At 40.1% G+C, this 22,140-nt stretch overlaps 1 protein-coding gene across 4 annotated transcripts; it reads left to right on the top strand.

The window, feature by feature from the left end:
* Positions 1 to 94: 94 nt before the first annotated feature.
* PLA2G12B (phospholipase A2 group XIIB) lies at positions 95 to 21,980 on the top strand. 4 transcript variants are annotated; one of them, XM_082674308.1, is made up of 4 exons: positions 95 to 430; positions 11,245 to 11,321; positions 14,813 to 14,978; positions 20,492 to 21,980. In XM_082674308.1, exons 1-4 carry the CDS (start codon positions 220 to 222, stop codon positions 20,611 to 20,613), a joined length of 576 nt encoding a protein of 191 aa, XP_082530434.1. In that variant the 5' UTR covers positions 95 to 219; the 3' UTR covers positions 20,614 to 21,980. The 4 variants fall into 4 exon arrangements, with proteins under 4 accessions (XP_082530434.1, XP_082530433.1, XP_082530432.1 ...); XM_082674307.1 differs by having other exon boundaries at positions 11,245 to 11,333; positions 20,495 to 21,980; XM_082674306.1 differs by having other exon boundaries at positions 11,245 to 11,333.
* The last annotated feature ends 160 nt before the right edge of the window (positions 21,981 to 22,140 follow it).

Raw genomic sequence — 22,140 nt, 5'->3', positions numbered from 1 at the left:
CTCCTACTGCCTAACCTTTGCCCTTTCTAATTGCCCTGATCTCATCCCAACCTCCATAGCTGTGTTTAAAGTCCACCTCTGGGGAACACACAGATTGAGTGCTCCAGATAATTCCTTTCCCAGTCTTGCTTGGCATCTGGCCGGTGGGCCGTGTACCCAGACTTCCTGGGACACTGGCTGGGGTTTGAGGACGGACCTCAGTACCTACCTGGCTACAGGATGACGCTGGCCACTAGCTTCTTGATTTTGTGGCTCAGCCTGGGGGGTGGCCTGGCTCAGAGTGACACCAGCCCTGACGCAGAGGAGTCCTATTCAGACTGGGGCCTTCGGCACATCCGGGGCAGCTTTGAATCTGTCAACAGCTACTTCGATTCCTTTCTGGAACTGCTGGGAGGGAAAAATGGAGTCTGTCAGTACAGATGCCGATATGGTGAGTGCACGGTCTCTCTTCCGGTGAGACTGTCACTGGTGGACCTGTGAAGAGCTTGAGCAGGGCCACAATCTGTCATGCACTTTTTCCTGTGATCCACCTCTTAGAGGGGTGCCAGATTCGGCAACTAAAAATATAGGACACCCAATGAAATTTGAATTTCAAATAAACAACCAAGACTTTGTTAAAATATGTGAGATATTTGGGACACAATTATAGTGACAAATTACTGGTTGTTTATCTGAAATACAAATTTCACTGAGCTTCCTGTGTTTTATCTGGCAAACCTATTCCAAGGAGTTTTGCGAGAATTGTTTCCCTGGGGACAATTTAATGGGTTTATTGTGAGGCAGGTAGGTACTTAGGAAAAGGTGGCAAGGGTGGGCAGAAAGAATAAGAGATGTCTTTGGGAGGTGTTCCTAGGGATGGAAACTCAGCTGAACATTCAGGGAAAATTCTGCCAGAAAACTCTGCGTTTCCTCAGTTACTCTGCTCCTAGCTTGGAAATGGATTCGCCTCTCCCCCTGAATGCAGTTCACACCTTCCTTCCAGATCTGTCAATCTCTGATCAATTTGCCTAACCACCCCCACCCCCAAGAGAGCTGTCCCTGCCTCAGTCAGCAGTGACAGTCCTTTGGTGGGTAGGATGGGTGTCTGCCAGCTGCCTCTGTCCACCAGGGAGCCGGCCCCAAGCAGGCCTGGGGATGTGGAACTGAATGGGTAGGAGCACTACCTCACCTGAGTTGTAAAGAGGGTACATGGGAGCCTGCGTGCAGGTCTGGCTGCAAAAGAGCAGACCCTGTGGCCCGTTCTTCCTTCACCTTGCACTGGAATTCAGTGTAACGGGAGCAGAACGTGGAGCCCTGGACCTTGCAGCTGGGAGGCAAAGGGTAACTTCAAACGCAAACGAAGGTATCTCTGAAAGCATACACAACCTCATACAGCATTTGCGTCACTGTTTAGGTTATCAGATGTTTCATCGTGGGATTAAGAGATGAAAATGGTGAGTTGAGCCTAGCAGGAAAACACTTGAGAAATATTTTCTCCAGACACTCAACAGATAAAACTCAGCTTGGAGAGAGACTCAGAAGAGGTACACACTTGCTGGACTCACCCAATCAGTCTCACAGTCCCTTTTTTAACCTTTGAGCGGGGGAAATCCCTTCCTTATAAACGGGGAGTGACTAAGAGACCATGGTTAATCCTCCAGAACCAAGTTTTACAGCACAGGAGCTTTCATCTCAGAGGGGAATGTTGAAAAAAGGAAGCTACAGCGTCTCTGTGAAGATTCCATAGGGTAAATCTGTGCTAGGACCCACCTGTACCGCTAGCAATGTCTTTGTCTAAGGTGTGTTAGACTAATGCAGAGATGCCTTGTCACAGGGACTGTTCTCACCTAGTTTGCATGGATGGGGCAGGAAAGGGTTAACTCACTTCAGATATTTGATCAACACTGGTGCTATTTTCCTTCCTGGAGGCAACACAAGACTTAGGTCTGTGGCTTAGCAAATAGATAACAGCAGGATTTTTTTTTTTTTTTAAGGGAAACGAGAACCAAACCCTCTTTTTCTCTAGCAAAACAGCATTAAAAGATTTTAGCAAATTTTGGTTGCAAGCCTGCACCTGGGTCAGTCGATGCAGCAGCCACGGGTGGGGGATGAGAATAGTCGACAGAGAGATTGCAGGAACACAAATAACTCCACTCACTCTACAAAACAGGACCTGTCCGACCAGGGGTCTGAAAAACACGTAGGAAATAGGGGGTTAAGCCTTGTTACCTCTGGAACGCAGCAGAGCCAAGAACCTGGAGGCTGTGCCCAAGCAGTACAGAACTTCTTCTCAAGTTGATTGTGGATCAAGCAGGCTTTTGAACAGATAACGTCTAATAACTAACTGAGTCTCTGTTTGCTTTGTGATACACTTCTTGTGCACAAGGCTTCTCTTTCTTTAAAAGAAACTTGCTGTGCTGCAAATCCCCTGAAGGGCTTGTTTAAACAGACTGCTGGCCCTCACCCCTCTTATACTGATTGGGTAGGTTTGGGGTGGGACCAGAAAATTTGCATTCTTAAGCGTTCACAGGTGATCCTGCTGCTGGTGGTCCTGGGACCACGCTTTGAGGAAAAAACTGCTTTAAAAACTGCAATTTTTTTTTTTTTTTGTCAGAAGGAACAATTTAGCAACAGTTAGTCTACAAGAAAAAAAAATTGCCATTTGGTAGGTACTTACCACTGCTTAAAACAGTGGTTCCTACCTTGCTCTGCACTTAGAATCACCTGGGGGAGGCTTTAAAAAATGCCTGCTGCCCAAATCAATTAAATGGGAATCCCCATGGGTTGGACCTAGACATCGTTCTTTTTAACGTTTCCCAGGTGATTGCAAAGTGTGACCAAGGTAGAGAGCACTATTTAAGGGGTCATTCAGCCCACAGATTGTTCAGACAGACAAAGGTATATTTGTATCCTGCTAGCCTACGCTAGCATATCAATATTGCTTCCCACACTTCTTGTATCTACAATTCGTTTTCAGGTCAACACACAACATCTGAACTTGCCAAATGATCGGGCTGTAAATATAATGAGATTCACATGGATCAATAGCATACATGGTACAACTGGTTTAAGGGGTCTGCACTGATGTGAACACGATTCCCTCTCCCACCTCAGGGATTCTGATTCAGTAGGCCTGTGCTAGGAACTGCACACGTGGTCCTCGAACCAGACTTTGAGAAATACTAGTAATGGAAAAATCAGGGGTTTGTACTGGGGGTGGGGGTGGGGGTTGGGGAATCTCATTGCTGATGACCTTGGGCAAGTTATGTCTCTCAACCTTTGTTTCCTCATGTTTATAACTAATGTTAATAATACCTACCTTACAAGATTGCTGTAAGAATTAAAGATAATATATATAAAGAATTAGTGCCGTATGGAACATGGCAGATACCAAACAAATTTTATAAATGTTATGAGAAAATCTGGTGAACAGGTTAACTATGCATTCGGATTCTTCAGATTCCCTTTCAAAATAAAATTAAAAAACATGAAATCCCAGTGGCTGGACAACATCCTCTCAGCTTCTGGAAGAAATCATCAAATGATGATTTAGGTGTTCTGTGCCTTTATGAAGGTCTGTGACGCAGAGTTTCTGTGTCTTGTAAATCATGATTTAAGCTATCAACCACACCGTCACACTTTGATAAAAGGACCTCATGATGATTTTCTTCTTGGGTTTAGTTCTAGGAAGAAAGGTATCCTTAAATATCAGCATTCTTATTTTCAGGAGAATTTTTATCTGTTTGAAATCTTAGAGCAAAATTTTATGAACCTGTGAATTTATACATTTTTCTAGACAAACAATTCACAGCCTTCATCAGATTCTTAGAGGACCTGGGGCCCAAAAAAAGAAAACAGCTACTGACTTAGAGGGCAATGGTTGTTCTCGAGAAGGGTGAGGAAATGTCCAGGTTTGCCGGTGATGGAGGGAAGGGGTGCGCATTCCTGGAACGTGGGACTTTAAGTACTAAAACAAGGATGGTCCCAGGCAAACCAGGACAAGTCGCTCGCCTTACCTCATGCAGTAACTTAATCTGTTTTAGTGACTGAAATAGAGTTTATTGCTTCAGTTAAATTGTCACAGTTCTGTTTTGTTCCCTTGTTGTGTTCCTCATGCTGTATTTGAGGATTTCTGGCAGGAAGCAGGATGTGCCCTTCAAATATGGCCCTTGGACTCCTAGGCAGACCTCTAGTGGAGCACACAGAGCCACTTCTGCGGGAACCAGCTGGGTGGGGAGAAGGGCCACACCCTCCTAAGAGGTTTAACCCTTGGCCTGGGTGATAAAACTGCCAGACAGTTTTACTGTTGTTTTCAGTGACAAAACAGAGAGAAAAACGGTGGGGCCCAGGAGGTAGCGGACCTTCCTGCGGGTAGAACTTTCGGGTTTCATGCCTAACTCCCTCATTTGTCTTTTAAGTGTTTTGTGGCATTTCACTTTATGCAGAAGTTTTAAATTTTCCTAAGAACCAGTCTATCAGTCCTTTTCTTTATAGCTTCTGCATTTTTTGTCTTGCTTAAAAGACCATCCTCACATGAAGGTTATTAACAACATTCGGCTCTTTTTTCCGTGAAAGCAGCTGTAGCTAATACGTAAGGAATGAGTGTTGCTGTGTTCTGAAAAAGAACTTTCTGGTGAGCACTAAAGTTTTAATTTCAAATAATTTTCATATGTCACACAATATTATCTTGTTTTGACTTTTCCCCCAATCATTTAAAAATATAAAAATCATTTTTATCTGGCAGGTTATACAAGAACAGGCAATGGGCTGGACTTGGGCCAGTGTTTGCCAAGCCCTCATCCAGAAGATCAGATGGTCAGCCTCCCACTCCTATAAATAGCCAAAACCAAAAAATAAAATTAGTTTGTGGACATTGTACATTATTGATGCTTAGACTCAAAACATCAAACTGAAAAGACTCAACACAACTCAAATCTGCTCCGACTGTAATATGAGGATATAGTACCTTATTTCTGTCTGGACTCAAACCATCACTTTTTTTCTTAGAATGTTTAATTCAAGCTTCAAACAGAATTTCTACAGCTTTCGTAAAATATTAAAAAAAAAACCTGTCATCAATATCAGGCCAGGTGGGACGTATCTATAGTTGGTGTCCCACAATATCAGGCCAGGTGGGACGTATCTATAGTTGGTGTCCATTAACTTTCAAACTGGAATATCAGAGTTTTATCTTCTGTGAGTTACCTACTGCAAAAATGGCAGAGGGTAACTCAGGAAACTGGACTGAGTCTGCTGCAAAAGCCCTTTATCAGCGAAATTATTAAAGAGCTAAATTTCACCATCAAATTTAGACATTTGTTTCTTCATTGAAATTTTTTCCCTGATTTCTATAAAGCTAGTATAGGTAGAACATTTGTAAAAGAACAATCTGAAGAAAAAATAAAATCACCATAGTCTCACCTCCAAGAGACAATACGCTTTAATTGTATGACATAGTGTGATTATTTTCATATGTGTAATTTGATTACTAATATTATTTAATACACTTTACCCATTCCCCTATTCCCAGTGCCACACACACACACACACACACACACACACGGCAGGTTAGTAGAGTATCAATGCTAAGTTATATTTCTCAAGACCTTTGAAAAGTAATGCAGGGATTACTGGTAGGTTGGTGGACTCTGTGTCAACAAGTACAGGACCTCTCCATTACAAATAACAAGAAAGACAGGGTGGAAATAAAATATTAAAACAAAAAACACACACTCAACCTAGAATGAAATAAAGGGAAAACTTCAAGTTCTAGAAATGAAGGGGAAACAAAAAGCCAAAGTGGTAGCAGGAGCTGATGCTGCCATGGCCCTTGGGGGTGTCAGTCTGGCACATATATAGACTCCAGGGGCTGAGGAATGGGCTTTATTGCTCATACAGAGAGAGGAAAAGTAAATTTCACCTCTAAGAATTGGGAAGTTGGAACTGAACAGTCTGCATAAAGCTTAGAGCCTGAGAAACTGTCTAGTCTGTTTAAAAGGGATTAGATTACTGGATTATCCAACATTCCAAGAAGTAGCAAGAATGCTTTCTGTCCACCTGGGGCTGGAGCTTGGAGGAGGAATAAAGAACATCCACTAAGAAAAATCACTACCTGGGCTTCCCTAGTGGCTCAGTGGTTAAGAATCCACCTGCCAATGCAGGGGACATGGGTTCGAGCCCTGGTCCACGAAGATCCCACATGCTGTGGAGCAACTAAGCCTGTGCACCACGACTACTGAGCCTGCGCTCTAGAGCCCGTGAGCCACAACTACTGAAGCCCACGCACCTAGAGCCTGTGGTCCGCAACCAGAGAAGCCACCGCAATGAGAAGCCTGCGTACTGCAAGGAAGAGTAGCCCCTGCTTGCTGCAACTAGAAAAGGCCTACACACAGCAATGAAGACTCAATGCAGCCAAAACAAAAAAAATCACTACTTGAAGCATACAGTATGCATAGGTGAGGAATCTGAATCTATACAGCTGGCCTGGTGTGAGTATCCCAAGCTGAGAAATTAACATAAAGACATGTGTCTCACTTATCTTGGGACTCCTAGAGCCACAGCAAAAGCAGTTAGGGACTACTCTGTAGTACGTGACACAGGGCACAGGAATTCATTTAGAAAAACAAGCCCTCCCGAAAACAGTTACATACCATTCGAAAAGATAATCCACCATGCAGGAGAGTCAGTAGACGTCAAAAAATGAAACGGCATCCCAAGGAAGGGAGATAATAAAAAAATAACAACATTTGAAATTATTAAAGAAATAAAGGAAACAATAGAAAACACAATTAAAAAACAGAACTCAATGAAAATGAATACACAGATTTAAAGAACATTTACATAGAACTCCAAGAAATGAAAATTATAGTCATCAGAAGAAAAAAACTCAGTGGATGGGTTACATAGCAGATAACCTAGCAGTTAGTCAACCTAGAGATAATTAGTAAAATGGAAAATAAATTTGATGAAGCTAGTAAAAATTCAGTACAGAAAGAAAAAGATAGAAAATATGAAAGAGAGATTAAGATATATGAAGGACAGGATTAAAAAGAATCACCACTCAGTATAAGAGGCCCAGAAGGAGAAACTATAATGAAGAAAATAAAAAATTCAGACAAGGGCTGTGAATTCTCCAGAGGTGAAAGACACCCGAGTCTTCAGATTATTCCAAGTGGGGTAAGGATACACAGTCCACCTATAGATACATTGTAGTGAAACTGTGGGGATTGAGGAAACTGGAATTTTTGTGCATTTCTGGTGGGAATGCAAAATGGTACAGCTGCTGAAGAAAGCCTGCTGATAGTTCCTCAAAAAGTTAAACAGAATTACTATGTGACCCAGCAATTCCACTCCTCGGGTATGTACACCCAAAAGAACTGAAAACAGATATTCAAACAAATACTTGTACACAATTATTCATAGCAGCACTCTTCACAATAGCCGAAAGATGGAAATGACCACCACGTCCATCGATGGTGGATGAATAAACAAACTGTGGTACATCCAGAGAATGGAATATTATTCAGCCATAAAAATAATATGGATGAACTGTGAAAGATGGAGCGTGACTGCTAAAGATGGGTATGGGGATGATAAAAATGTTCTAAAATTAGATTGTGGTGATGGTCTCACAACTCTGTGAAAAGCTAAAACCCATTGAATTACACACATTAAACGGGTGAACGTATAATATATTAATTACATCTCAATAGAGCTGTCGTAGAAAAAAATGTAATGAAAAAGAGATGCAAATCATAATGGCAACTGCAATAGTTAAGTATTGTTGAGTAGCAGGTGACCCCCAAACTTAGCCGCAGAAAATAACAAACATTTATTGTATCACACAGTTTCTGAGGGTCAGGAATCTAGGGGCTCTGCTGGGTGTTTCTGGCTCTGAGTTTCTCATAAAGTTGTAGTCACACTGCCTGTTGATATTAGTCTCTGAAGATATGACTGAAGCTGGAGATCTCCTTCCAAACTCATGTGGCTGTTAGCAGGAAGCTTTAGTTTTTTACCAATGGACCTCTCCATGACAGAAGTTGTAGCCTTTTTTTTTTTTGACATCTTTATTGGAGTATAATTGTGTTACAATGTTGTGTTAGTTTCTGCTGTATAACAAAGTGAATCAGCCATATGTATACATATATCCCCATATCCCCTCCCTCTTGCGTCTCCCTCCCACCCTCCCTATCCCACCCCTCTAGGTGGTCACAAAGCACCTAGCTGATCTCCCTGTGCTATGCGTCTGCTTCCCACTAGCTACCTATTTTACATTTGGTAGTGTATATATGTCAATGCTGCTCTTGCTTCGTCCCAGCTTACCCTTCCTAGAAGTTGTAGTCTTTTATAATGTAATCTTGGAAGCAACATGGCTCCACTTCTGCCATATTCTGTTGATCACACAGACCAACCCTAGGACAATACACAAGGTTATGGATACCAGGAAATGGGGATCACTGAGGGCCACCTTGAAACACCATCATATACACATGTTGTACCACAGCAACAAATACCCAAACAGACCGTGGCAGAGACTGCTTATTGTCCCCCTTTTCTACATTCATAAGCCCTCCTCCCAACTTCCAGCAGGGCTCATGGCTGCCTCCATTGAAGAAAAACTTCATTTCCTAGCCCACCTTTGCAACCAGGTGTTGCCATTTGATTAAGGTCTGGCCAAAGGGAAGTAAGATGAAGTGATGTGTGTAACATTCTGGAGTGTGTTTATTAAAGAGAGGAGCTCTGACCTTTCCACCTCCTTCTTCCATCCTGCTGCTTGTAATATGGGTGTGTTGGCTGAAGCTCCATCTTGGACCATGAGAGTCAGGGCTAAATTCCAGGGCTGGTAGAGCTGAAGGCTAGAAGCAGCCTGGGTTCCAGAAAAGGTCAGATTTATCATTCCAGCCTTCTGAGCCTTAATTCTGGATCTTGATGAGATATCCTATCTTGTTTAAGCATCTGAATAATACAGTATGTAGGAGGTATAATAAATATATGGAGAAAATTATAACACTCTGTTGAAAGACATAAAGGAAGACCTAAGTAAATGGAAAGCTATATTAGGCCCATGTTTGGGAATCCAGAATATTATAAGAAAGTCAGTTGTCTCCAAATTAATCTATAAATTCAATGTATTTTAAATACAAATCCTCATTTCATCTCTTGTAGACATAATCTACATGTCTCATGTAGACTAATTTGACTCTCAAATTCATATGCAAGAGTAAATGTCCAAGAGTAATGAAGGCAGTTTTTAAGAATAATAAGGAGGGAGGGCTCTAAAGCATAGACTTCCTACCGAAAAATTAAAACAGAAAGATGGGGTGCAAAGGGGCTTCGACTGTACTTACACCATTTAATTAAACAGAAGAAATACAGCATGTTTGGCAAGTTAACATTCATTGTGTTTGTGTAGTGGGTACACGGGTATTTGTTTCTCTGACTTCAGTTTTGAAATATTTCATAATACAAAATAATTGAAAATAAAATACCTGGCAGGAGAAGATTAAAGAAAAGAAAGAGAAAATGCCATGTGTCTCACTTGGAGGATTAATTCTTAGCTTATTTCCTCCGTCTTCTGTTATGTCTTGCACATCCTACACGAGGCAAAGGAACTGGGGAAAGAACATGGGCTTTGGAGACAAACAGGATATATCTGGATTTATATCCCAATTCCCCCCACTTTCTATATGACTCAGGCAAGTCACTAAACCTCTTAGCCCCATATTCCTTATCTGGATAATGGGATAAAAATACTAACTGCAGATGACTGTCCTGAGGTCATCTCAGGTCAAAGTTATCTTTATCTATAATGACTACCCTTGACACACTGACAAAGCTTCTCTGTATGCATTTGCAAGATTATAAAATTACCCAAAAGCCAAGTAGGAGAAACTAAGAAATCCAAAGCTTTTCGGATAGTTTCGCCTTAGTTCTGTGACACAAATGCCTAAAATGTTTCAGTGGGGTGTTTTCTTTGCCCTTTGGTCAACAATGCTTTGCTTGCATTTATGGAATCTTGCAAAATTTCCTTCACGTTATTCTAAAAAAGTTTGTGGTACTGTTTTAATTCTGATCCCTTAAGTGTATGATCAGGTCTTTGTGCATAGTATGTGGTCTTACAGTGGATAGAAGAATGAGAAACCTTGAGTTTTAGTTTGGTTTTGCCACAGACCTTATCTTCAAGGTTGTGCATGTAAGAAATATTAGAATTGTTAGTAAATAAGTGCTCATAAAATTCTTCAATATTCGGAGAAAAACGCTAACCTGGTTTGAAGGTTATTACTCTTTTATGATATCATCATAATCATCATCACCACCTAATTTAAGTCTGGTGAGGAGCAGTGACTTTTTCTTTTAATTTTTAAAAAAATTTTCTTTATTTTATTTTCTGCTGCATTGGGTCTTTGCTGCTGCCCGCGGGCTTTCTCTAGTTGCGGCGAGCGGGGGCTACTCTTCGTTGCGGTGCGCGTGCTTCTCACTGCGGTGGCTTCTCTTGTTGCGGAGCACAGGCTCTAGGCGTGTGGGCTTCAGTAGCTGTGGCACGCAGGCTCAGTAGTTGTGATTTGCGGGTTCTAGAGCCCAGGCTCAGTAGTTGTGGCACACGGGCTTAGCTGCTCTGCAGCACGTGGGATCTTCCCGGACCAGAGATTGAACCTGTGTCCCCTGCATTGGCTGGCGGATTCTTCACTGTGCCACCAGGGAAGTCCCAGGAGCAGTGACTTTTTTTTTTTTTAGTAGTCAACAAATATTTATTAGTTTTATTTACATATCATAAAATGTATCTGTTTTATGGTAAAATTCAAAAATTTTAGTACATTAATACAATTGCTCAATATCATCACAACCCAATTTTAAAACATTTCCATCAGGGCCAAAAACCAAAATCCTTCTCCCCATTTACAATCATTCCCCTTCTATAGATGATTAAAGCTATAAAATTCCTTTTAATCACTACTTTAACTGCATTACATAATTTTTGATACTTTGTATTTCTTTTCATTCAGTTTATTTCCTAATTCCCTTAAAATTTCTTTTTGACCTATGTTATTATTAGAAGGGTGGCTTTTAATTTCCAAATATTTGGTACTTTTTAATATTTCTATTATTGCTTTAACAATTTAACTTTGTTGTAGTTGAAGAATATAGCAGTGACTTTTAAAGGAAAAACTGAACATGCTTTTTAGATCATTTTTATTTGGTGAATGTTCCCAAATGCTTAATTTCTAAACAGTTCTTCCCGCTTCTTTCCTCTCTTTCCCCTGCTAGGAAAGGCACCAATGCCCAGACCTGGATACAAGGCTCAGGAGCCCAACGGCTGCAGTTCCTATTTCCTGGGTCTCAAGGTACCAGAAAGTGTATGTACACCACCATTGTTTTCTTAGTTGATTGGTTTTAACTAAAACCAATCCAAGAGTTACCACTGATGGAACTCAACACTTAAGGAATATGATTGAGAAATATGATTAGTATTTTAAATTGGATACAGAGAAAGGGAGATCATTTTCAAAGAAAGTTTCTGATTTCCTTTTCTTAGAGGCAGCTATCCCCCAGAAAAGCCGTTGTGTAGTGAACTCTGAAAGCACCAATGCAAATATCAGCTGAGCCTTAGTGAACCAAACATAACTTAATTTGAAATACATCTGACAAGTTTGACTTATTTAAATTGGTGAGACTTTCCAGTGATGTACTGGAGCAAACTGGTACTGACCAGTACCAGTGAGGGCTGATTGCTGTATCCTCAGCACTTTTGCAAGCGGCTAACTTGGTGACGGTACCATCAAATCAACTATGTTTGGAGTATTAACATTATGGGAACCTGCAAACACACCTCCATCCACCCACATGCCCATACACACAACCAGCCACTGGCTAAACATTTATCATTTTGCCTCTGACTGTTTCTCAAACTGTCGACTTCCTCTAAAAACAAGGAATAATTAATTTCTTTTAAGACCCCTTGGAAGCCCTTTTACCTTTTTCACTTTAGAAAAGAGGTTTCATGTAAAATGTAGGTAGAAGGATTTCATATCTAAAATCATAGTTTAGCTATGCCTTTAGTTGGTGTCTTAATCAGGCTAAACTTCACTTTTCTGCTGGTTCAAAAGATTTTTGTAGTAATTTTCTAAGCAGCATAATGTTTATTCTTCTAACTAAAATGCTGCTCACCCATGTGGCATTTTTGTGCAAATTGAAAAAAAGTTCCCTTTCCTCAAGATGGTTTTCTTCCATTTGTCAGAAACTAAGCTTAGGGCTTCCCTGGTGGCGCAGTGGTTGAGAGTCCGCCTGCCGATGCAGGGGGCACAGGTTCGTGGCCCGGTCTGGGAAGATCCCACATGCCGCGGAGCGGCTGGGCCCGTGAGCCATGGCCACTGAGCCTGCGCGTCCGGAGCCTGTGCTCCGCAACGGGAGAGGCCACAACAGTGAGAGGCCCGCGTACCGCAAAAAAAACCCCAAAACCAAAAAAAACCAACTAAGCTTAATATACTGATTTTGTAAGAAAAGGAAATGCCTGCCACTGGCTGGATATTTTTCTTAATAAATATATAAATCTATGATGTCTTGTGGGAAGGTGCCCCCTTAGATACGACACTCTTGTTCACTGCACAACCTTCACAGCTGTACGCCTAACCTGGTCCACAATCATCAATACGTGAATGGACACAGAAGATAATCCTTCCAAATATACATTAGAGAAACAATGTATTTTTGGCTAATATCTTTTACTTGATATCAATTTAGTAGCTAAGAAGGTGGTATGCACTCTATTTTGGGAGTAATGTCATTTTGTTTACTGGTACAAATATTATTTAGAACTAGTTCAAGAATTTCCAATTGAGTTGAATTGAATGATAGCCACTATACTCATCTAATTCTGTTACCTCTGTTGTGATGTATTCTTAGGTTTAGGGGTGAGGTGCAAGAAAAGTAGCTTGCTTCAGGTGTCAGATGATGGGAATTTACCCAAAATTGCTGAGTCCAGGCCTTTGCCTAGTCTAATGAGTTAGATTATCTCTTAATGTAATAATGCTTTGTTTTGGTTTTTGCTTAAAAGGGCCTTTTAAACTACCAAAGTCCATATTCTGCTCTAGGTGGTCTTGTAGTAAAAGTTCAAACAAGAGAACACTTAAGGAGACCCAAGAGGAAAGGATCTATGATAGCTGGTTAATCAATCCCCACCCATACCTCGAAACCAGATTTTCACAGCTTCCATCCAAGTCCAAGTCTATATTATGAGAAGAACTGCAAAAGATCCATGTCAATGGAAGCAACCTAACTGTCCATCGACAGATGACTGGATAAAGATGTGGCACATATATACAATAGAATATTACTCAGCCATAAAAAGAAATGAAACTGAGTTATCTGTAGTGAGGTGGATGGACCTAGAGTCTGTCATACAGAGTGAAGTAAGTTAGAAAGAGAAAAACAATACTGTATGCTAACACATATATAAGGAATCTAAAAAAAAAAAAAGAACCTAGGGGCAGGATGGGAGTAAAGATGCAGACCTACTAGAGAATGGACTTGAGGACACGGGGAGAGGGAAGGGTAAGCTGGGACAAAGTGGGAGAGTGGCATGGACATATATACACTACCAAATGTAAAACCGATAGCTAGTGGGAAGCAGCCGCATAGCACAGGGAGATCAGCTCTGTGCTTTGTGACCACCTAGAGGGGTGGGATGGGGAGGGAGGGAGGGAGACACAAGAGGGAAGAGATACGGGGATATATGTATATGTATAGCTGATTCACTTTGTTATAAAGCAGAAACTAACACACCATTGTAAAGCAATTATGCTTCAATAAAGATGTTAAAAAAAAAATCCATGTCTAAACTCACCCTGTTCTCATATGTTTTATAAACCACAGAATGATTACTCCTCTTTAATCACTTATTGCATCATGTCCCTTCCTTCCTCAAGAGTCTTTATCAAATCTAACTTGCTATTTTGGATGTCAAGGCCATCTGTCAACTTGCCTTTCTCCTTAATTAAAAAAATATATAAATAAATATATATATATATATATATAATAAAAATATATAATACATCACCCTGCTAAGACCCTTGAAAGACCAAACAAACTAATTGACTTGCTCATATATGATATGCTCATTATTTCCTTTCTTTACCTGCTGTATCTTAAGTCTACCATCATCTCTAATAATCCTTTCAAAAAAATTCCTGTTTGGTAACTCTACATGTGGCAGTCTATGAACTTAGTTTATGACACATTTGTAATTGTTTAGGATGCTTTATAAATGTGTGTGTGTGTGTGTGTGTGTGTTACTTTGTTGTTTGATCATAGTCCCCTTGTGGTCAGGAACTATGTTCTATCCCCAGTCTGCTCCTCGACACATACAAACACATATACACATACTTAAAACTGTGCTGCATGGGATGGATCCCTGATAAATGCTGGTGACCTCTTTATGAACTGAGGCTTAATTTTTCATACTTCTGAGACTTGGAATCTTTTGTTTAAACAAAATCTCATATAGCATAGGTTTTAGTTGAATTTGCCAGTCTTGAAGCTATGCCCTCTTGCCTAACTTTCTGATTTCTATTTTTAGCACTATAGTGGCCTGTGAATTTGAAAATTACTAAACCCCAAAAGAAAAAGAAGAAAAGTGGGCCATTCAAAGTTATTAAACTAATAACTAGATCATGATCAAAACTTAGCATCCTGTGACTGTCAACCTGATGTATTCTTTCCAGTCATTGGTGCTTCTGAATAGATCTGAATCTGTAACAGGAATTTGAGAACAAGGTAGGCAAGGTTGCCTAAGGTCCTTGGTCTAAACGTGGCATTTTCTTCCTTCACTTTTCCTCAGATGGACTTGGGCATTCCAGCAATGACCAAGTGCTGCAACCAGCTGGACGTCTGTTATGACACTTGCGGTGCCAACAAGTATCGCTGTGATGCAAAATTCCGATGGTGTCTCCACTCTATCTGCTCTGACCTTAAGCGGAGTCTGGGCTTTGTCTCCAACATAGAAGGTAGGAATCTTAAGTGCATCTACCCGTGAGCAGGGAGTTTTGTTCCTGTTTTCACACAGAAATGTAGTCAGAACCTTTTACTCAAAGAGACCATCAGAGCTCACTGATCTTTCTTTATCCTGTGACCAATGCAAGCAAGGGGGAAGGAAGATTCTGGGCAATCCTTCACTAAAGTTCTTGCTGTCCTGCCCAGGAGCTGCTGGCACCACTCCTGATGGACAGGGCCATACCAAAGCCTTCCCAGAGAAATAAAATCTATCCTCTAAGGACAGAGCAAGAGTTGCCCAACTGGTTTTCGTGATCCATTCCAGTGTTAAATAATTTTCCATATCAGGAATTATTCCGTATAGGACTACATGCTTGGGTTTAAGCCTTTTTTTTTTTTTTCTTATTTTGTTCTCGTCAGGGAAAGAATTTTAATTTAAAAATCTATCTTTTTTGTGTAAAGGTCTCTATATCTTTGAGGATAATTATTTTCAAACAACTGCTTACCTACCTAATTTCTAGCACTGATTCTGTAATTTCTTTTTCCTAATTTACCTTAGGAAAAGTTGTAATCCTTCAGTTTCTGAAGCCCGAACATTACATCCAGGTATTAGCATTGTATATTTTTAGATGGTGAAGTTTGAAATACAGGCTTATGAAGAGCTGGCCCCATGCCATCAAGAAAGTCAGCTGCAGGAAGAATCTCGGATCTTGTTATAGATCAATGTCTAGAGTGCCGTCCTGAAGTGAATGTGTGAGGGCTTGAAAATATGAATAATTAATTAGGCGCTGTAAAAGGGAGTATCATTCTATCTGTACCTACAAAAGGTGGAAAAGTGCCTGCTGCTAATCTAGGGTCAGGTCAAGTTACTCCCTCCAAGCAACATCCTATTGATTCTTTCTCCTAAATATCTCTTTGATAGATCACTTGCCTGGTTACTACAGATTAACCCAATCTCTGGGTCCCATCCAATCTATTGACCCCATAGAGACCAGGTATATTTTCATACCAGACAAATCTGATCATCTCCACCCTCCATGTAAGTCCTTCAATAGGTTCCTCTTCCTTAGGATTAAATCCAAGTCCTTAGCATGACATTCATAGCCCTTTCTGATTCAGTCCTAGCCTACCTCTCCAGCATCATCTTGCTTATTTCTGATTTCTTTCCTGACTTCTGCTATTCCAAACTATGTGGGTTGATGGCACAAATCTTTCTGCCTCTTCAGTTCCCTCTGCTTGAAATACTCTGATCATTCATTTTGTTGTTGTTGTTCAGTTTTATTGAGATATAACTCACATACTATAAAATTCAACCATTTAAAGGCTTTTTAAAATATGTTCACAGAGTTATGTAATCAGCCCCACAATTAATTTTAGAACATTTTCATCACTTCAAAAAGAAACTCTAGAGCCATTAGCAGTCCCACTACATCGTTCCCCTGGCTAGCTCTAGGCAACCATTAGTCTGTTTTCTACCTCTATAAATTTGCCTATTCTGGACAATTCATATAAATGGTATCATAAAATATGTGGTCTTCTGTGACTGGATTCTTTCACTTGGCAAGGTTTATCCATATTGTAGCATGTATCAGTATTTCATTCCTTTTTATTGCTGAATAGCATTCCATTGTATGGATATAATATGTTTTCTCTATCCATTCATCAATTGATGGACATTTGGGTTGTTTCCACTTTTGGGCTATTATGAATAATTCTGGTATGAACATTTATGTACAAGTTTTTGTGGTGACATGTTTTCATTTCTCTTGGATATATATCTAGGAGGGGAATTTCTGGGTTATATGGTAATTTTATAACAAACTGATTTCCAAAACAGCTATACCATTTCACATTCCCACCAGCAATGTATTATGGTTCCAATTTCTCCACATCCTTGCCAACACTTGTTATTATCTATCTTATTACAGACCCTAGTAGGTGTGAAGTTATATCTCATTGTGGTTTTGATTTGCATTTCCCTGATGGCTAATGATGTTGAGCATCTTTTTATGTGCTTATTGGCCATTAAATAACTGCTTTGGAGAGATGTCTATTCATTTGCCCCCTTTTAAATTGGGTTATTTGTCTTTTTATTATTGAGTCATAAGACTTCTTGTATATATTCTGGATGCAAATCTTTTATCAGATATATGACTTGCAAATGTTTTCTCTCATCTTATGAGTTGATTTTTCACTTTCTTGATGATATAATTTGCAGCCCAAAAGTTTTACATTTTGATTAAGTCCATTTTATCCTTTTAAAAAATTTTTCTTGTACCTTTGGTGTCATATGTAAAAAGGCTTAGCCTAACTCAAGGTCACAAAGATTTACTCCTAAGTTTTCTTCTAAGAGTTTTGTTGTAGCTCATATATTTAGACCTATGATACATTTTAGTTAATTTTTGTGTAAGAAAGGGGTCCAACTTCATTCTTTTGCATGTGGACATACACCATTTGTTGAAAAAGACTATTCTTTCCTACCATTTGTCCTGCACCATTTGTTGAAAGAGACTATTCTTTTCCACAATAAATTGTCTTTGCACCCTTGCCAAAAATCAATTTGCCATAATTGCAGTGTTTATTTCTAGACTTTCAATTCTATTCCATTGATCTATGCCAGTACCACACTGTTCCTATTATTGTAATTTTGTAGTAAAGTTTGAAATCAGGAAGTGTCCTCCAACTTTGCTCTTTTTCAAGATTTCTTCAGATATTCTGGATCTTTTGCATTTCCATATGAATTTTAGGTTCAGCTTGTCAATTTCTTCAAGAAATGGCAGGTGGAATTTTGATAGGACTCTTGTTGACTCTGTAAATCCATTTGAGGAGTATTGCCATCTTTTTTTGAAAGATTTATTTATTATTCATTTTATTTATTTTTGGCTGCTTTGGGTCTTAGTTGCAGCACACGGGATCTTTGCTGAGGCATGCGGGATCTTTCATTGTGGCACGTGGGCTCTTTGTTCTGGTGCACAGGCTTCTCTCTAGTTGTGGCGTGTGGGTTTTCTCATCTCTAGTTGTGGCGCGCAGGCTCCAGGGCGCATGGACTCTGTAGTTGTGGAGCACGGGTTCCAGAGCACGTGGGCTCTGTAGTTTGCAGCATGCAGGCTCTCTAGTTGAGGTGTGCGAGCTCAGTAGTTGTGGTGTGTGGGCTTAGGTGCCTTGCAGCAATGTGGGATCTTAGTTCCCTGACCAGGGATCGAACCCGCGTCCCCTGCATTGTAAGGTGGATGATTCTTTTGCACTGGACCACCAGGAAAGTCCTGAGGAGTATTGCCATCTTAACAAAATTATGTTTTCTGATCGATGAACATGAATGTCTTTCCACTTATTTGGGTCTTCTTTAATTTCTTTCAACAATGTTTTATAGTTTTCACAGCACAGGTCTTATACTCCTTTGTTTAATTTGTTCCTAAGTATTTTTTCCTTTTTGATGCTTTTTTTTTTTGGCTGTGTTGTGTCTTTATTGCTGCATGCAGGCTTTCTCTAGTTGCATCAAGTGGGGGCTACTCTTCATTGCGGTGTGCATGCTTCTCATTACAGTGGCTTCTCTTGTTGCAGAGCATGGGCTCTAGGCATGTGAGCTCCAATAGTTGCAGCATGCAGCCTCAGTAGTTGTGGCACAAGGGCTTAGTTGCTCCACAGCATGTGGGATCTTCCTGGACCAGGGATCGAACCTGTGTCCCCTGCACTGGCAGGCAGATTCTTTTTTTTTTTTTTTTTTTTTTGGTGGTACACGGGCCTCTCACTGTTGTGGCCTCTCCCGTTGCGGAGCACAGGCTCCGGACGTGCAGGCTCAGCGGCCATGGCTCACGGGCCTAGCCGCTCCGCGGCATGTGGGATCTTCCCAGACCGGGACACGAACCCATGTCCCCTGCATCGGCAGGCAGACTCTCAACCACTGCACCACCAGGGAAGCCCTGGCAGGCGGATTCTTAACCACTGTGCCACCAGGGAAATCCCTTGATGCTATTATAAAGGGAATTGTTTTCTTAATTGTACTTTCAGATTATTTGCTGATAATGTATACAACTACAATTGATTTTTGTATACTGATCTTTTATCTTGCAACCTTACTGAACTCATTTATTACCTCCAAGAAATTTTTAGTAGATTCCTTAGGCTTTTCTGTACACAAGATAATGTCATCTGCATATTGTCTTCCTTTTCAATTTAGATGCCTTTTCTTTCTCTTGCCAATTGCCCTGGCTAGAACTTCTAGTAGAGTATTGAATAGAAGTGGTGAGAACAATGTGGAGATTAAACAACATGCTACTGAACAACCAATATGCCAAAGAAGAAATCAGAAGAGAATATAACACACCAAGACTTATGAGAAGCAGTAAAAGCAGTCCTAAGAGGGAAGTTTATAGCAATAAATGTCAACATCAAAAAAAAGAAGGATCTCACATCAACAACCTAACTTTAAACCTCAAAGAACTAGAAAAAGAAAAGCAAATGAAGCCTAAAGTTTGTAGAAGGAAGGAAATAAGAAAGATCAGAGTGGAAATAAATGAAATAGAGACTAAAAGGACAATAGAAAAGATCAGTTAAACTGAGAGCTGTTTTATGAAATAGATAACATAGACAAAACTTTAGCTAGGTTGGCCAAGAAAAAAAAAAAGAGGATGCAAATAAATAAAATCAGAGGTGAAAGAGGAAACACTAAAACTAATATCACAGAAATACAAAGAACCATAGAAGACTACCATGAAAAATTATACACCAAGTTATACAGCCTAGAAGAAATAGATAAATTCCTAGAAACATACAACCTACCAAGAATGAATCATGAGGAAATAGAAAATCTGATCAGAACTGTTACTAGTAAGGAGATTGAATCAGTAATCAAAAATCTCCCAACAAACAAAAATTTAGGACCAGGTGGCTTCACTTTTTTTTTGGCTTCACTTTTAAAGTGGCTTCAACATTCAAAGAATTAGTCAGCCATTTAAATGGCTTCAACAGTTAAAGAAGAATTAATACCAATCCTTCTTTCAAAAAGCAGACGAGGAGGGAACACTTCCAAAGGCATTTTAAGAGGCCAGCACTACCCTATTCCAAAACCAGATAAAGATATTACAAGAAAATAAAATTACAGGCCAATATCCCTGATGAATACAGATGCAAAAATCCTCCACGAAATATTAGCAACCTGGTTATTCACCCCACACTTGAATAGGGAAAGCTATAGGAAACATAGTAGTGTTATTTGAGGGAGTATTCTGAAAAAAAAAAAGGTAAATTTTCCATGGAGTGAGCACAGTGATGTGGGGCATTCTGATTGCTAATCATGGTTTCTACCTGGAGGCCCATAAAAGGAGGGCATCCCAAAGTGTGTTCTGCTTTACTAGATTGGATAGAAGCTCCTCTGAAAAAGCTTCTCTTAAATCTATTTTTTCATTTTAATTCTGTATTTGGATCACTGCCTCTACTTTCCTCTGGGTATCATGTTATCCTTGGAAATACGCTGCCTCTTCAAAATTACTTAGACTTAACCTTTATATTTCTCTTAATCTTTTTCAAGTAGGCTGTGATTCTCTGGCTGATACTGTGTTCAACACTGTATGGACCTTGGGCTGCCGGCCCTTTATGAACAGTCAGCGGGCAGCCTGCATCTGTGCAGAAGAGGAGAAAGAAGACTTATGAGGAAGAGGTGATTTCTTTCCCATTTTGAGTGACACCACAGCCGTCTGTCTGGGAGATGGTAGTACGGCAGATGCGTCTCATTCTTTTTTCCAAAAGTTTGGATACCGCAAAGCAGGAGAAAGGAAACACTATTCTACAGCTGAAAAGTGAGTCATCGTTTGAGGAGAACTGGAAAAAAGACATGGAGTGATTTGAAGACTATGCTTCACTTTAACACTGGTCTCCCCAGCCAAGACATATTTGCCTGGAAATTCAGTTCTTAAAGACTAAAATACCAGAATTTCTGGAATTAATAATTATATTCATAAGTGAAATTTTGGAGAGTCCAACCATTTGAGAGGCAATGACTTTCCTCTGGTCCATGTTTCAGTTGCCAGTAAGCATCTCACATTTAATAAAGTGTACTTTTTAGAAAATTTGAAAAGAGATGAATGAATTCCATTATCACCAATATGCTTCCATTTCACTTAGAAGAGAACAGAACCCAACCTGGTAAATTCCATCAATGATAACAGTTATTCCCACTGGTGCTGAAGAGATAAGAACAAGGCAAGGTCAGAGGCTTACCTGATTGAAGCCAATGGAGGTAGAGGTCAGATGGCGTTAGGCCTCTAAGGTTCCATTTTTTTCCTTCATTGAACTATTCCTGTTGAAATTCCCAATTACTAAGCAGTATTAGTGTCCCGTTAAGATGAGAAGCACTTGGTAAAAACTGCCACTGAAGACAGCTAGGAAAATCCCTGAAAACTGAGGGGAGTGAGAGACTGAGGGCCATTCCCGAAACTATGGTTCTCAGCCCTGATTGCAGATTAGAGTCACCTGAGGAGCATTAAAAAAAACAAAGAATCTCTGGGAGGGGGGTGGGGGGTGGTACCTATGTATTGGTATTTTAAAAACACCCCCCAGTGATTCTGATGCACTGTGAGGCCTGAGGGCCACTAAAGTCAGGGACTGACAAATGAAGGCCCATGGGCCAGATCAGGCCCAACCCCTGTTTTGGTAAAGTTTTACTGGAACGCAGCCAGGCTCACATTTGTTTACGGCTGTTCCTGTGCTAGGACAACAGAGTAGTTGTGACAGGGCCTGTATGGCCCAGGAAGCCTAAACTAGTTACCCTTTGGCCCTTTACAGAAAAAGTTTGCCAATCTTCGATCTACATCATTTTCTCCTTTCCCTTCCTTTTGTTAATTATTTCACTGGTTCCAATACGAAGTGTTCATTGCAGTTGTTTCTAAAAAAAAAAAAGAAGAAGAAAAACTGTTTTCTGATCTCATGTAAAGCCATAAAATGAATTGGCATATTAAGAAAGCAGATTTAACTGCAGATAACATTAATCTTTGTGGTTTAGGATATTTATCTCAATAAAATTTATTAAGCACCTACAAAATAGAGTACGGTATAGTTTTATACCCTTTTCTATTGTCTTATCAATCTGAGGGCATAGAATGCCAAATAACAGGGCATATGGTACCACATTTTAATTCTGTCTACAGTTCAGTCATTGAACCACTTAAATGCAAATTAGTG

Source organism: Grampus griseus, assembly GCF_964374135.1.
Source record: "Grampus griseus genome assembly, chromosome: 16".
Classification (NCBI taxonomy): Eukaryota; Metazoa; Chordata; class Mammalia; order Artiodactyla; family Delphinidae; genus Grampus; species Grampus griseus.
Note: the sequence above shows the minus strand (reverse complement) of the source record. Positions and strands in the feature narration are given on the sequence as shown.

What these genes read in the sequence shown, in the direction of transcription:
- PLA2G12B (XM_082674306.1), top strand. Translation starts at nt 220, where the DNA reads ATGACGCTGGCCACTAGCTTCTTGATTTTGTGGCTCAGCCTGGGGGGT. An exon ending in TCAGTACAGATGCCGATATG is followed by an intron (nt 431 to 11,244) that starts GTGAGTGCACGG and finishes TTCCCCTGCTAG; the next exon opens with GAAAGGCACCAATGCCCAGA. An exon ending in CTTTGTCTCCAACATAGAAG is followed by an intron (nt 14,979 to 20,491) that starts GTAGGAATCTTA and finishes ATCTTTTTCAAG; the next exon opens with TAGGCTGTGATTCTCTGGCT.